The 17,743-nt window shown below is 37.8% G+C and overlaps 1 protein-coding gene across 4 annotated transcripts in view; it reads left to right on the top strand.

Annotated features, from left to right (window-relative positions):
- Window positions 1-4,218: 4,218 nt before the first annotated feature.
- Window positions 4,219-17,743, top strand: part of stim2b (stromal interaction molecule 2b) — a 45,155-nt gene continuing 31,630 nt past the window's right edge. The window contains exons 1-2 of one of the 4 annotated variants that reach the window (XM_079590339.1): window positions 4,219-5,179; window positions 5,350-5,460. Coding sequence is in view for 2 of the 4 variants with exons in the window: in XM_079590336.1 (XP_079446462.1) it covers window positions 5,328-5,460 (133 nt within the window). In the remaining 2 variants the exon portion in view is untranslated. Of the gene's footprint in view, window positions 5,461-17,743 lie in introns of all 4 variants that reach the window. The other 3 variants (XM_079590338.1, XM_079590337.1, XM_079590336.1) reach the window with 3 other exon arrangements.

The following is a 17,743-nucleotide window of genomic DNA, read 5'->3' on the forward strand; positions in this document are numbered from 1 at the left end:
CCTCTTTTTGTTTTCGAGGTCTCCTACAATAAGTGTTCATGCATCCAAGGTCAAAAAACGCTTTGAATTTTATCATTATCTACATTGCACTTCACCACATTTCTCACAGAGTTTTAAAATGGTTCGTTCACATTCAGTCTCCCTAAACCACACCTTTCCACAAGCCTCCTCTGCTCTGATTGGTCAGCTGACCTGTCAGTTGTCATTGGTCCATAGCGATCGCCGGAAATGAAACACTCATTACCATAATCTGAATTTCAACTCCGGAGGCTTCCTCAGCTTTTGTATACGCAGTGGTTTTATGGTATCAGTCGTACAGTATCGGTTCGAGCCCGAGTCTTTTGGAAGTGAATGCAAAGTGGATTCGCAGCACAGAAAACAGCATCTTCTCGACATGCCAACAACACGAAGCAAACTCCTCTAGACCTCAGCTACAACTACAGTGTTTAAGGGCGGGTCAAAGTAGACGTTGTTTGCGGGCTGCCAATGAAAAACATTGGTTGGCAGCAATATGCAAATTTGCTACAAACCTATGGTTTGTGCAAGAAATGCGACTGGACTTGTTTGGGCAGTTCAGAATCTATCCACTTTTTACGAAACACCTTTATTTATCGTGCACTTTGCAACTTTGCAGACCTTTTACATTCACAAACAGCTATACACACTGCATGAAAGCAAGGTAACATTTGAAAAAAGCATAATACGGCCTCTTTACTTTAGAAAAAAGTTGACATCAGCAATACAATGGTAAAATCATGTGTTTATTTTGTAAAAGCTGTACAGTGAACTCCGCTCCATGAATGTCAGCATCATGCATGACTCTACAAGCTGACCCCAGCTTAGCAAACTCCAGCGACTCTCTGACATCTGCTCCATCTATCCGCCTGCCCCTCTCATTCCCTCGTATCAAATTATGCCACTCGTCCATTTTCTGCCCTGCTTTTCGCTCCCCATTGCCTCACGCTGGTCTCGGTACATCTGCCACCTGTTTACACAGCTTCCCACGCCCTGTCCCATTATTACCGGACTTTCAGTGCACCCCTAGCGGTCCCTCAGTGAGTGCAACACAGCATTGCTTCTCGCTGAAACATTTCTTGTAGACAGGCACTATCACATTTCCACTGCGGGCACCTTTATATATTTAGACCCATGTAATAACTGCCCTCCTATCCTGCTAATACAGTTGAAACTTGTATGCAGGACGGTAATGGAGCTATTGTTGAGAGATTTATTATATATGTGTTTATTTGCAGTCTAGCATGTCATCAATAAAAAGACAAATTCATTCTTTATATCAAATGAAGACTTTAATATATTAGTACAATGATAAATGATATGAAAGCATTTGACTTTGTTTTGCAAGCACAATGTGTGATATTTACCATACAGCTACACTCATTCATGTTGTGTTAGTGTTTAGTTAAGTCTTGGCCTTGTGGTTTTAAACGTTATACTGACAACTGCCTGGATGCATGAAGTTTAATTGCTTCCTTTACATTAAATCTGTTTGTTTGTCTTTTGTTTTGTTCCTCTTTCTTTGTCTTTTGCAACATGCATTCATATGAAAGACATTCTTGGATTCATTTCTACAAATTTTTGTGCATTGTTGGTTTGGTTCATGTTGCTAATTGGCTGGGTTGTCACGATTTGTTCCATCCTTCCAGCAGATACTGCTTGTCTTGACAATTTTTTTTTTTTTTTTTTTTTTACAATTGATTCGGTTTAGGCCATGTCCACACTAATACGTTTTAGTTTGGAAACGCATCTTTTTCTCTCCGTCTTGGCCTTCCGTCCACACGGAGAAGCCGTTTTTAGCAATGAAAACTACGCTTTTTGAGAACTAAGACTGTGAAAACGGGGGTATTTAAAAACGATGATGTAAGTTTAGTCATATTGAAACCATAGATATTCATGTTTACACAGGTGTGCCTGTGCTATTCACTTTCACACAGTTGCTAAAATAAGTTAGCCTACTTTGCACACTCTTCAAATCGCAGTCCTGCAGACTGAATGACAGAAAGATGATCAGATTTTCTGAAGATGACAGAAAATGTACTCGCATGAGAGCAGTTGCGTTTTCTTTTAGACCAAACATATAATGGACGCATCAGTTAATGGTGAGATATTTTGCCAAATAAAATGATCCTGACACAAGAATTGCGTGATAATCTCTTGTTCTGTCTGCATCATCTAAGTGAGCTATTATGAGGGTTTACGCATGTGTTGTAAGATGAATTTACTGTAGCATTTTCCAACATTTCAGTGTGGATGAGAAACTTTTGGAAAACGTTAGTGTGGTCGGAAAGCATTTTGAAACGAAAACTAAATCTATCCGGATTAATGTAGACATACAGTATAGCTTTAGATTGATGGATGGCAGACATGCTGGTCCATACCATCACTATGAGTACCAACACTCTTATGTTGTGTCTATAATATTAACACTAACATAGTGTCAATAAATTTTTTAAGTTATTACTTTTATTCACCAAGGAGGCATTACATTTATTTACACTCACAATGTTTATGTTAAAGATTTATATTTAAAATATGCAAACTAGCCTAATACTTGAAGCCTCATTTTATTTTGATTTTATTATCCCACTCTTTTTTTTGTTGCAGAAAACATTCCAGATCTGTTCAATTGTGAGGAAATCTCCTGTGCATGGCCTACTTCAGGTAACTTAGTTAACTCCAAACTTTTTAACAGTAGTGCAGACATCTCACCCTGCAAAAGCTAGCAATGGCCTAATTCATGTGATGAAACAAAAGGGAAGGGTCTCAACGAAATCCAAATGCGAGTGATCACCTGAGACACATTTGAAATGCATGATAATACCAGATGTAAACGACAGGGGCTTAGCCAACAGATGGGCCTGACAGGCAGGTCCACCAACTATGGTGATATGCCCCTAGTTATTGTGCAAATGTTATATATTTATTAAATAATAAAATAAATAAAATGCGTTTTTGTATAATGCTTGAGTATGATTGACATCTTTGTAAGGCATCGTTATCCAGGCTGTACATCTCAGGCATTTTGCGCCTGTTCGAGTGTTATAATTCAGTTATAATTTGCAGTTGTGTTAGAAAATGCTAAAACAGCAGTGATGTTTAAGCAAAATTCTATTAAAAAATACTTTAAAAAAATTGCATTGACACCATTGTCATGAAAAATAGATGAATCCTTAAAGTTATTCAGAGAAGTGAGTGATTATTCTGTCTTTGGCTCTTGGCGAGTGTTAATTTTAGGCCCTGGTTGTAGCTATTCTAGGTGCTGTTGTTTGTCGATGTTGTATGACTTAATTCACAATTAATTAAGTTCACGTCTGTGTTTTGTAGTCATAATTGAACAGACGTGAGAGATTCTTTCTACACAGCTTTTATCTAACTTTATAGATAAGAGTATTTATTGTAATCTGCAGCAGTATTTAGTGCTTGGGCCAATCATAAATCAATTTTAGTTATTGACATTGGACATGCACGAACGTGTTTGTGACGAAGACATGGTAGGTTTACTGTTTGTGCATGTTCTACTACGGTTTATTTCAATAAAATGTGTTTTTTTTTTTTTAAATGTCCTGAATGTTGAATCTGTTAGCTTGCGTTTGGCTATAATGAATACGTAGGAAAGTGAAGGGCACTACATGAAAGTGCCCGCTGACTTTTGCCCAGGCCTGGCCAAAAATAAAACATCTACTTCGCCACTGGTAAACTGTAATGCGTCTTGCCTGACCAGTTGTGATCGGATCACCGAAAACACATCTCAGGGCTTTTCTCTCGTTCGCTCTCTCGCCATCTATCAATATGTGGGAGACTCCCCAACTTCTGGGAGAGTGTGTTTGCTTTGCTTATTTACATGTACTTTTATGTAAATTGTGTAAAAGTGCTAGCCTAAATAAAGTGAATTATTAACAACTGCATGCTGGTCATTTGATGTCAAGATGGTGGTGCTCATATTGGGCATGTAGAACAATTTAGAAAACATGTAAACATTGCCTGGGGCAAGATACTTCATTTAAATCATAAAGCAAACCGCCACCTTTAATACTGAATTGTATACACACAATTTTATGTAGAATATGACAGGAAAAGCTTATTGTATTTGAATCATATTCCAGATAAACATTAACCCTCAAAACAAGAAAACACCTATTATCTGGCTGTCTGCTTTCAACCGCGGTCTGCCTTCAAAGCTCACGTCTCTCTCTCGCTGTCAGCCAATCGGATTGTGCCATGTTGGGACCGATGAACCAATCGCAGCCCATAGCGAGGAGGAAAACTTGTCTCGGATGATTCTCAGGGTGTAAATTGTTGCGTGTCGCGATGGGAGAAATAAAAGTGGGAAGTGATGAACAATAGAGCGGGCTGTTTCCGGGAGGAGCCAGAATTCCAGAACAACTTTCGTGCTCTTTGCATACCGATAGTCTGCCAAGCACACAGCTCATTGTTGCCGCACACAGCCCGTTCAGTTCACACCAGCTGCAGACTTTTAGGCGAGATCGCCGAAGAGGGAGAATCAAACAGCCGGCGTCCTGTTGTCAAATGATTTGCATACGGACTTCCGCCCCCTGAATTTAGTTTCTGCATCAACTAGCAAAGGAAGAGTGGGCAGACCTGAGCCCTCATTTCAGGCGCAGTCATGCGGACTTGACATTTAAACTCGGTTTAATATTGGACATGAACGGCACACGCGTGTATTTCGGATGGTCCCGATGGATTTGGATTAAACGGAACACTGGGATCTGACACTTGCATTCTGACGCGTTTACTATGCTGGATATCTGCCGGCTCTTGTGGATGTACCGTGACTGTTTGCGGTTACTTCCCGTGTAGAATTTGGATCTCGCATTGGACTCAGTTGGGTATTTTGTAGCAGGGAAATTAATCGGGCGATGATTTAAAACAGGGGATTCCACGTCAGTTTTGCACTCATCTGTTTGGAAAGTGGGATACAGCCAGATCCTCCAACCCAGTCCGGTGTATCTGATGTCGGAATGCTCTGATGTCTATTTCAATGTGTCATATTAGAAGAGTTGACCATCTCTTTTGGATGGAGTTTAACCTCGCGATCTTCTTTTGACGTCCTGGACAGTGTGGATGCATTTTTAGATCGTTTTTAGGTTGGATTACTTGTTTTTTGCCTACATTTTTACAGGTTGGATCTCGTTTATTTCGGGTATTTAAACTCGCTGCTTTCTGTGTAACTACTGTTGAAATCACACGTTTCATTCTTGTGATTCGTTTTGACGATCCACTGGGTGAAAATACTGTGTGATCTCTTGTTTAATTCATTTATTGTTCGTTGAAAGCTTTTTTTGCACACCATGACTTTCTTGTCCGGGGCAGCGGTTCTGTTGCTGCGTGGACTCGTCATCTCTGCGGTATTGGGCTTAGAGAGTTCATACACGAGTCAACTGTCGAACCGAGTCACTCCTGATCCGGCAGCTGCTCATACAGGTAAGAAGACCTCTGTATCCTAACAAACCACTAATCTGATCAACCTGCACTATTCTATTTACACCAGATACGCATAGATTGTCACTGTTGTTTTGATGAGTGTTAAGGGAATGTTGACATTGTCACGGCACCATGGGTCCTGATGTGGGCATGGTCTCTCTTATCCTCGCATTGCTTCTGGATGATTCTAGAGAATCTTATCCTTCCTGTATGTGTGACTGTTTACGAAAATGATGAAGGTCAGGAGTAGGACAACATCCACATGGAATTCCTGCTGTTCCACCAATAAACGCTTGGCATGAGAGAGCAGGAGGGAATCCCACTGTCACCAGACAGCAGCTTCATGAAGAGAAACCAGGAGATGGGGTTTTCCATGGCCACTGGCTGATACATTGCATTTTCAAAATTATTTTTTAACATTTATTTTACACAATATTCAGTAAGCAATTGAAACGTACATTCATTAACAAGATATGGCAAGCCATATTAACATTTATTGCTTTATTTAGTATCTATTTTTTTGTTACTAGTATTTTTATTTTTTAATAACTAATAAATAACCCAATAGTGATAGTATCTTTTTCAATTGTAACTTCCTTTAAACTAACACTTATTCTAATAGTGACGGCTAGTGTCTCCAGCCAGTCACTAGTACTTTTGCTAATAGTCTTTATTGTCACTCACTATCCCAATAGTGACAGAGATAACTATTCCATTATGTCTAATTCCATTAAAAAAAGTAAATTAAATAGGTTATAGTATACATGATTTAGTTATTAGTAACTATCCCAAGACTATCCCATATCATGGCCAATAAAGCTGTAATTTTTAAATCCACTTCTAATATTTGAATTGGACTATTATAATATTTCTAGCTGATTAATGTAGGTTTAAAAGGGTTTAATGTCAAAACTGATGGGGCAGGAGTCACCCATTCATTGTCTAATGACACATTCTGAAACGTCCAAATATTGGCAGATTAACTAATGCCCCTGATATACTGGATGTTTATCACAATTGTATACAAGGTTGTCACCATGGGTGGGGCAACTGTGAATGTTGTCCCGGGCCCTGTAATGAGGGTGACCCAATAAGGTCTTCTATGTTATAACCTAGTTTTTAGGAGACGGGACCCCACCAAGAAAAACATCTTTGGGCTCTGTGAATTGAGTGCATTCTTCAAATGGACATTTGATCTGCAGAAAGAGATCTTCTCGGTCACTCATGTATCCATCTTTTAGGTCAGATATATAAAGAAGAAGAAGAAAAAGCTAAACTAATGTTTGGGATTTGTACCATACTGACAGTTAGCATAAACAAACGTGACTGTTTCGGTCAGTCAATCAGCCTATTCTGGTTCATAACCCCACAGCTGTTTTCCCAATATTAGTCATGCCTTTAATGACAGTGAAATCGTTTCTGACGAGCAGAAGTCTGGTCAGAGTGCTTGCTCGAGGACACAGGGTGAGATGACAGACTGCTGTCTGTACAGAGCTATGAACTGCTCATATGATGAATGCAATCCAGATCTGTGGTCATACAGGAATGTAGACTTAATCAGATGGGTAAATAACCTGCATGCGAACGGTAATTGAGTCATCAGAAATTAAATCCCTTGGACAAATTATTTCAGCTGTTGCCATAGTTTAGTGCACTCTAATGGTCACTTGTAATTAATTGATTAAGGCCAAGAAGGGCACTACTGTTCCCAGCTGCAACACACTCCTTGAATTCAGGAAACCCTTAGTTATAATTGTAAGTGCAATGACATTTAGGGTTTTCTTGACTCAGGTAGAGGATTGATGACGCATTTACAACATTTTGAGCATTAACATACTGTCAATGGTGGACTTTACCCCTGGGTTTTGTCGCCAACAAGTCACATTTCAACATAAAGCATGTATTATTACAGTATTAACTGAAAGTTATATAACATTATAACATATTATAAATTCAATATAAAACGGATAGTTCCGGTCCTTAATTCTGATTGGTTGAGCCGCGTTCGAAGCCGCTGTAAATTAGTATTACTCAACAAACATACACAAACCTGTGACCGCATATATTAGTAGCCTATTAGTTGCGCAACTGCCGTTTGTGATTGTTTGTCGCTGCATGTGTTTCTTGACCACCTCTTTGGAACTACATTGCTTGGTGGAGGAATAAATGTGTTATAACGTTATATTTTTTTGTTGCTGGTGTTTATTTTATAAATACAATAAATATTACAATGAATATTTGTATGGAGTAGGATCTAAACCTAACCATTTTATAAAAGCAATAAGCCCCTTGAGCCGTGTTTCACAGTTCATTTAGAACAGCTAAGGGGGTTTTAGACACTGTGTCGTGCCTAACTGTTCTAAATTCACTCTAAATCATGGCTTCGCTGGGCTTATTGCTTTTTTAACAACCCAACAAGCTCATTGGAAAAAAATGTCTGAAGTGAATTTTCTGCAAAATGGTTTTGCTTCTTTCACTTTTCGCAACACTTTTAAAGTGAAATGTCCAGTGTGTGGCACTAAAATCACGTTCAGTTTTATCCGAAACAGATGAATGTGAATCTGGCAATATTTCATTAAGTTGTTTGTGACAGCTGCCGTGGCGAGTGGCGTTAAAAGGTGAATATGCTCTGTGTTTGAAAATAGCGTATTGTCTACATTAAACCCTATAGTTATTATTAACTGACATTTGCTGCAGCAACCATACATTTTTTGCTTGCTTCTACAAGTCTTTGAGCTCTTATATTGTGACTTGTTTTATTGGACTCATACCGAATACTCTCCAAATCACAACTGCAGTGCTGTAGCAGGTGAGCTACCAAGCAAGTTTACTATACATGCATCAGAAAAGCCAAACATATGGAGCTGGTTATGTGATGCAAACAAATAGATTGGTTTGCAAATCATGCAGTTAAGTGTTTGAGGTCATGCCATGGTATTGTGCAAGGAACCATCCGAGAATACGTTATTAATCAATAGCTGCCCCTGTAATCATAATTTGTGTTGAAAGGAATAAAAGTTAAAACTGCAGTGAATTGCATAATATAGGTTTTTGGAGCAAAAATATTTTTCCAATGAGCCTAGATTGAATATTGATGACCATTACACAACCTTTTACAGCTTACTTAGGGAGCTAATTTTGTCAACCTCCAAATGAGTCACTACACACACACACACACACACACACACACACACACACACACACACACACACACACACACACACACACACACACACACACACACACACACACACACACACACACACACACACACACACACACACACACACACACACATTTATTATAAGGACATGAGGAATGAGAGGGCAGTGTTTTAAGTATTGTTCTCCAGCCACTGATGAGTTTAAAGTCCCCTTGTGATCTATAATTGTATCCCTTAAAACTCCTCTTTGTTTACCAAAATTACATATTTAAAAGTTTTTTCCTGTGAAAAAACCCCCCTGTATGCCTTAAAATAGTTTGAATGTAACTCAACACCCTTGCTTCATTTAGTAAACGCGATACCATGAATATGCTAATTAGCCACGCCCCCACTCACTTACGCCAGCTCACAGATTCACTCGGCCAATTTACTGAGGTAAACGCTGCACAATGGTATCGCTCTTTACAACGTCGGACACATAACGGTAATTTATATGATTAGCCTTTTGCTTGACTGTTATCAAACAGCTAATAACGTGTTGCTAATGTCAAACCATGTTCCCGTTCGCCATTACAGTATGCCTTCTAACAATCATCAGAAATGGTTTGAACAACTCGGAACGTCAATTGGAGAAAGGCATATAGTTCATCATAACATCGTAATATATATCGTACACCCTCTATATTGCTAAATCTAACCGATTTTTCATATCTGCAAAAAATATATACCGGGATAACCTGGTATCTCTCGAGACCCCCCTGTTTATTGTTAATGATATGCTAAAGCCCGCCAGCACGTTGACGTGATTTGTTACAAGGTAGTTTGTGATGTCAGAAACACCAGTGACTTCAAACCTTTAAACCAAGTATTTTTTCACTGCAGTTTTAAGGAGAAAATACTTAGCAATGGTGTTGACTAATGAATTTGTTTTAAATGGGTTTGTCTTAAAGCACATTAAACATATAAACAACATTAAAAATGGGATTTTCACCATAGGGGGACTTTAACTGAAAGTTAAATATCAGTAAATGTGTATGTAGTGGCTGTGTATACTTGTGAATTGTGCTTTACTCATTAATTTACTGAATATGCACAAGCATCAGTGGATATTAAATGAAATGAACACTGTCAAACCTGAGCGTGTCAGTAGGACGTGACGCCTACAGGGATACATGCGGTCCTGCCAGTCCGGCAGATAAAATTAGTGAGTGACAAATTAAGTCTTAATACATATTTACACAAGCTGCTTTTTTGTGTACTGAAAGTCTCCACTATATCAATAAGGGTGCAGTCATCATGAGATACAACCCATGAGGAATAGGACTTCTTGGAATTCTGTTGCTTAGAAGAACACAGATGAGCTGTCCGATACCCTTTTAGAAAAAAATTCGGTCCCACTTTATATTAAGTGGCTTTAAGTACTATGTACTTACATTGAAAAATAAGTACAATGTACTTATTGAGATCATGTTGTATTGTAAAACACTTTTGCTGCTATTGAGATGTGATACGGGTAAGGTTAGGGACAGAATGTGCTGGTATGGGTAGGTTTAAGGGTGGTTTAAGGTGTAAGGGACAGGTCACAGGTCAACTGTGTAATTACAAATGTAAATACATAAATTAATTACAGCTGTAATTACATGCTGGTATTTTAAAAATATAAGTACAATGTAAAAACATGTATGTACACAATAAGTCCATTGTATCAAATTGTTAATTTCAATGTAAGTACATAGTACTTAAAGCCACTTAATATAAAGTGGGACCAAAAATTCTGTTAAAAAAAACTGCCAGCTGTGGTTGCCAGAACTTTACTGCAAAATACAATTATGATGCTACACAAGCTTTATATGAGGCATTTTGATTACTGTGTTTTACTGTTCCTAACTGTATGTAAACTATAATGTCAATATACCATCCTATTAGAGCTATTACAATCTGTTTGATACTGCAACGTGCTGATAATGACGCAGGTGGACTATGAATGGCCACGTGATGACTCATAGGTCATCAAAATTGCCCTTTACATACTGTATATGTCAAGCAAAGACAACACCACCGTGGTAACACACATGATACTAGCATGCACAGCATTAGCATAACATAATTCTGATGACAAAAATAAGAAGAAATATAACTAAATAAAATATAAACAAATTTGATGGTTTGTCCAGGAAATTCTGGGAATGCCCATAAATTATAAGGTGATTTAATGTATTTTACATACACACCTTTGCCTCATGTGTTGCCTATTAAAACTATAATATATATCTGTATTGTTGCGAATCATACATTCCAACTATTGTTTACAATATTTCTGTAAAATTATATTTATTGGCTTTTAAAATATATACTGTATATGATATGGTAACTTACAGTGAATCTATAAACATGTTTTTATGTTGAATTCATGGAGAACTATTTTCATTTTTTATTACTAATATGTATACATTGTATGTGAAGTTATTTTAGATTGTCAGTGTATAGCTATGATTTGAGTTTAAAATGCTAAATGAGAATTTGAGCTGTTGGTATGCATGCACATGTGCAGACGTGTGAGGATTCCTCTGGCGGCGTTGTGCTTATGTGCTTATGTGCGTGTGTGCTGGGAGTTTGTCTTTGGGCTCTTTGTGTGTCAAACGGCCCCACTGGTGTTGACCCAACGACCCACTTCCCATCCGGCCTGTGGTCATTTGCTGCTTTACAAGCTAGAATAAGCGAGAAAAATATACAACTGTTTACGGATTTCACCACAGAATAAAAAAAAAAAGAGCACATAAGTGATTATGAGTAGAGACTTCTTGTGTCTGTGTGAGTGGCATGTGTTAAGCTACTTGTTCAGTGAAGGTCTCCCAATTGTAAGCACAGTAATGACGGAATTTCCTGTCGCACAGATGACTATCATGAAATGCGCACTGAGTGAAAGGTCGATTGTTTTTGTGTATCTTTCAGATCATTTGAATACACTTCGTCGTAGAGGCTTAGATGCATTTGTTTATCAGTGTCTGTCCCATATTATGAATGTCTTACATGATGAGAGGAGGAACTGGTTACTTTAGGCCTTGCTAGGATATTTTAGTTGAAACTGACCACAATCCATTACTTGCAGTTCCTTTAGTGACTGCAGTAGTAATTCGTAGTAACATTAAACTGTACAATTTTCACCATCCTAGTTGGGATAAAGTCTGCCTGTTGGAACATGAATTTTGTTTTTGTCCAAACAAGGTCATTTTGATCTTGTCCATTATAATGCAGTCACTCACTGGCTGTCTGCATTTTCCAGGTCATCCCTGGCAAACTTGTAATCAATGTTGTTGATGTGCTTTTTATCTGTCCATAAACCAGTGTCATTAAAGTGATAGTTCACCAAAAAATTAAGATTCTGACAGCATTTACTTCCCCTTAGGACCACCTTATCGGTGGAAACTGAACTGTTTATCCCAGGAAGAAAATTGGTCCCCAAACCGTTTTGGTGACCATTCACTTCCATTCTACGCACATAAAAAACACTTTGGCCTAGACATTTCTTCAAATATCTTCTGTTGTGTTCCATACAGGTTTGGAACGGCTTGAGGGTGAGTAATTGATGACAGAATTTAACTCACCTTGCCGTTTCAGACAGACAATAGATTCAAATACTTTCTCTCTGAGACACTATATATGAGGGTAACTGTCAAAATAATTTACCTTACTTTACCTCTTAAAAATGCTTTTTAAAAATTAAAAAACTGTCTTGATCAAAACCTAGTCACCAGACATTTTTGGACATAAGATCAATGTTCCCACAACATACACAGGTGGATCTAAATCTTGAAATCTATTGGCAACAGCTTTTGCAACAAATCAACTACAAATACTTATCCCTGACCGAAGTTCAGTTTTCACTGCAGAGTCAAATCCTCTATTATTGCCATTGAAGTTCATTGAGATTTCTTTGCAAAATATCTTTTTTAATAATAGTTGATTCAAAATCATGACTTGAAGCATTGGAATCTATAATAACTGATCACCAAACAACTGTAAAGATTTTAATCAAATTGTCATCTCTTAAATCAAAGATTTGTAATATTATTATTTTCTCCTGGCCACTCGGGAATCTCTGAAAATAAGCAAGCAGACAGTGCTGCTAAAGAAGCATTATCTACAGAACCAGTAAAATGCTCTATACCTTTCACAGGTCTGAGACCAACATTAAATGCATACACCAGAAATAAATGGCAATTGGAATGGGATCAGTGCTTAAACAACAAACTACATTAAACCTTGATTTTGGGAAAAAATTATATTAAATTTTATCGCTGGGATCAAGTCGTTTACACACGATGTCGGATAGTCGGGACTCGCAAATAATATTTTACTATCAGGATAAAATTCACCAAAGTGTTCATCTTGTCAGAATACACTGTCCATTCATCATATTTCGACTTTAATACTCCTGTAATATTCTGTTGATACATTTGAAAAGGTTTTTAACCAAGTAAATCCAGTCTTAAGGTTAACATCTTTAGTTTTATTTTTGAATAACTAAACTTGGCTCGCGCCATGCATAAGAAAAATAAATAAATCAGATAAGGATTTTTTGCATAACTTATTATTTTTAAGAGACTGAAAACAGTTCTCACATTTACCACATTTAGCAGTCGCAGTTCCTCATACAACTAGTCTCACGTAGCCAGACTCTGTCGCAGCTTTCGTTGACCAAGAACCGCCCAAAATGACATTTCTTGACTGACATGTGACGCAACCAATCACAGTTTGTTTTGTTCTGCGTCATGCTTGGGAGGGTGAAAATGTAGTCAATGTCCCTACGATAACAGACCTGCGTGCATCTAATAAATTATTTATTCAAAAACGTTTTGCAAATGGAGCTGCAAACTTCACATACTTTTGAAATGCAGCGTTTTTTTTTTTATCCTTGTAAGTGCTCATTGTCACCAGGCTTGAGCAAAATTCAGAATTTCAGAATTGGCCTCCATTCAGTTCATTAATTGGAATTTGAATTGACTCCGCCCCACAGGAAGTTGAATTTGAATGACAGGAAGTGGAATTAAATTCATGGCAATTCAAAGAAATTCCACACAGTCACACAACAGAAAGAATGTGTTGAATCTCACATACATTCAGTTTTAGTAAGGTTACTTTGGAAATGTAATTGCTTACTGTTATAAGTTACCCATTATAGATGTAGTTTTTGGATTACTTTATTTTGATTACTTTATCAATGCAAAGCAATTTCCTTTTAATTTGATTTGTAACTAATTGAATTACACATTTTACCTCAGTAATACAACTAAATAATTACATTCATTTTGTAATTTAATAACATAATTTCATTACACGTAACTGGTCACTCCTCAACCCTGCATACATTTTGTTCTAAAATATAGATAATGATCAAATTCTTGAAATAAATTACCCCCCCCCCCCCAATGTTGTTTAATTAGTTGTGTTCCAATGTTATTTTCATTTCAAAGTAATCAAATAACAAAGTGCATAATGCAATCATATCTGACATATACTGTAAAGCTTTATTGTTAAACACTTCACTTAAAATATGTATATGAATTTCTTAGAATTTTTATTGAATTGTAATTCTGCTTCCTTTAATTCAAATTCGAATTGCAATTCTAGATCCTGTTTTTGACATCAATTCAAATTCACGAATTGAATTGGAATTCAGGAGTCATTCTCAATTCAATTCTGAATTGTGCACAAGTCTGATTGTCGCAGTTGTAAAGTCGACGGCTTTCTTCTTCCATGAGGGGATTTGGCGTCACGGTGGCTTTGTTTCCAGGCGGGCCGTTAAAGAACGCAACTCGCACATCTCTCGGAAATCCTGTAGAATTTAACCAATTAGATGAAGACTTCGTAACTTCTGAAGTGTTTCCAATTGTGTGTTCCATACATCAGACGTTCTGCCAACGGTCCGTAAGCATGACGTCTGAGGCTGACACGATCATACAACTAACATAAATCTCTCAGGAGGTCCTTGGAAATCGACTGTTGTTGTATGTTTGTTGAGTTGGCAGATGAAATCCCCTTAGTGATATTCCTGTGAACGTGGCCGTTCTCACATTAAATGCCTTTGTGTATTTAGACTGTTTGGCTTCTCAACAAACAAACTGCCTCTCTGAGGGACACTGTCCTGGAAGCATGAGTCTGGGAATTGTAATTTAATGTAGCCTTAAAAATGTGTCAGATGATCTTTGTTTTGTGTCTTTCTCTCTCTCTGGACAAGAGGTATTATCATTACGTAAGTCTGAAGTAGGAAGTAAGCAATGATGTGAAAGCAGCCTTTCACAAGCTGGTTGTGTCACGGCAGCCATCCAATTGTACACAGACTTGTAAAGCAACATTCTTGTCTTTTGTCTTTTAGTGGGATTGACATCAATGTAATACCAAAAGTTATAGGCTTACAAGGTTACTCCTGTCTCTTGCCTGGAGAACAAGATCAGAATGAATGCTTAGATGGTGTCAGTCTATGTGTATTACATGTTATATCATGTTTGAACTGCGAAGGGTCATAGCACTTACACTTGTAAGTCGCTTTGGATAAAAGTGTCAGCTAAATATGTAAATGTAAATGTTTATCATTCTCTAAATAGTGTTCTCAGCACAAAAGCTGCATCTAAAGGGCATCATAAATGCATTTACACAAATGCTGAAATAATGTTATGACACAGCGGGATCATGCTCATTCTGATGTGATGGTTCAGTTTTTAAGAGGGGTCATCTTTATAAAATAATAAAAGACGGTCGCAATTTCCGTTTCATGCTGAATGTTTTAGAAGCTTGAGTTTAGCTGTCACTTGTTACTCATCTTTGTGTCCATCGCAAAGTAGCAGAGTCTCTCAGTAATAGCAGCAGCACCGCTGTATACAATGTTGTTGTCCCTTTAAATTTCTATTAATTTGTCTGTTAATCTCTTTATCTGGTCTTATCAAAAGGAACTCTGTGCCAGAGCAGTTGTTTTCCCTAGACATTGTCTCAAAACAAACAGAGCTATTAATGCTCTGGAAGCAGCATCAGAGCACCTTTAATATGCAGGGCTGAGATGGATCAGAGTTGGTATGTTAGCCTATAGTTCTGTTTCTATGCAACATTTTATGCCCCCTCCCCCCAACCCTGATTGCCTAGACAATGCTTACTAACCCCTTACTCTAACCTACAACCTAACCTATAGTGTCGTGGGGTAACTAACACACTACAAGTACCGTGAGTTATGTAATCAGATTACTTTTTTTTTAAACAAAGTAACACATTACTTTTACATTTACAACAAAATATCTCGGTTACTTTTAAATAAGTTACTCATTTTGGTTTTCCTATTTATTGACTGACACCTCTTCTCTCCCAATGTTGAGAGAAATCGGGAGTGACGTACAGAGGTTGTATGCGCTGTGTAAACATGATGCTTATTGTAGTCTAAAGTCCCGTTCACACTGCCAGCGATCGCTATTCTCTCTACTGTGTAGTCGCTTGTGGGCGTTCCTAGTATTGTTGCTCTAATGTTATAGGTAGACTGCACGTCTGGCCATATCTATACTACAAAATACCATCACAAGTGATATATACAACGTTACAATTTTAATTTGACTAGGAATTAGGCTCAAAAGAAACAGTATGCTGTTGGGAGAGTTTTTATTTTACCACGGCAGTGTTGAGTGGATTAAATCATTTACTAGATTACCGATCAATCAACAAATTAAACTCACTCATACTGTCATAAATTACTAAAACGTCATTCAAATTTGACAAATAATACATTTTCTTGTCCCTAATAGTCAACATAATGCAGGGGAAACTTCAAAATGAACTGCAGCAGTGCTGAACTTGCATCATAAAATTACAACACTCGAACCATAAATGTATGAATTAAACTCCCTGAGACTGTCGACAGTTTCTTTTCCATGCATCATTTTATTATATCCATGAATGTGGTTACAGTCAAATCATATAATACAGTGAAATCGCCCTCGAACTCTTCTGTTTTGCCTGCACTCGAGACGGTGACGTGAGCTCCTATTGGTTGTCGCTCGGGAAATTTGCATAAAGATGAAATTTCTGAACTTTTGTCACGTGTCTCGCGACGCTTGACACGCCCACATTCTGTCGCCAATGGTCACTGTCGCTCGTGTCGCCGGAAGTCGCCAGTGCTCCATTGAAATTTAATGGGATTGTGTCGCTTTGTCGCTGCGTGTCACTAGCGGTTTGAACGGGGCTTTAGACTAAAAACATGCATTTACTTATCTAACTTGCACAAAAACAGATTCAGTATTCCTCAAAATAAATAAAAACAGTGAAATATTAACTCAGAATATTACATAAACCATTACACAAATATACTTTATGCATTTAATCTCACTTTATTAACCAATGTCTCATCCAATTTAACCATTCTAATAAGCAGTGTGAGGATTTGCAGTGTCTGTATTTGGTTGCATTGTGAGTATTTGCAGAGCATGTTGTCAAACTAATGAAGAAGTTTTTTTTAATTTGCTGGTGTTTTCTTCAGTTGCAGCATGTTAAACTCTTGGCCACTGTAATTTAGGCGATGTATAAGGTTGATCAAACTTGATTAAAACAATATTTAAACTCCATAACCTTAGACCTAATGCTTATTTCACAAATTCTTGAACCAGCAAATCACAAAGAGCATTCTGGGATGAGCGAGCAGCGTTGAGCGGACTGAGCAAGCAGAGGTGAATCTTCAGAAAAGCTCTCCCCGCTCGGGAGGAAATATTTCCGCTCCGCTCGCATGCTCTCGTTGGCATGGCAGCGATTTCTGATTTTTAGTTGCGTACGTGTTTAGCGGTCGCTCTTCTTTTTTTGGGGGTTCCACAGAAGAAAGAAAGCCATACAGGTTTTGAAACAACATGAGGCTGCTATTATGTATTCACATTTTTCAAGCTTAATAATATTATCAAAAGACAGTTGATCGCTGTCCAAACTTGGGTGCTAGAACTAGACGTCATAATCTAGACTGCCCTGACAGTTTTTTTTTTAAGGGTCTGATCATGCTTTCCGATTAGATAGTGGAACACATTCACACACGTCTGCTCAGATGGAACACTAGATGCCATCAATTCCTTTGGTTACTCAGTAACAGTTTGAGAATAT

The sequence above is a fragment of the Phoxinus phoxinus genome, assembly GCF_949152265.1.
Source record: "Phoxinus phoxinus genome assembly, chromosome: 2".
NCBI lineage: Eukaryota > Metazoa > Chordata > Actinopteri > Cypriniformes > Leuciscidae > Phoxinus > Phoxinus phoxinus.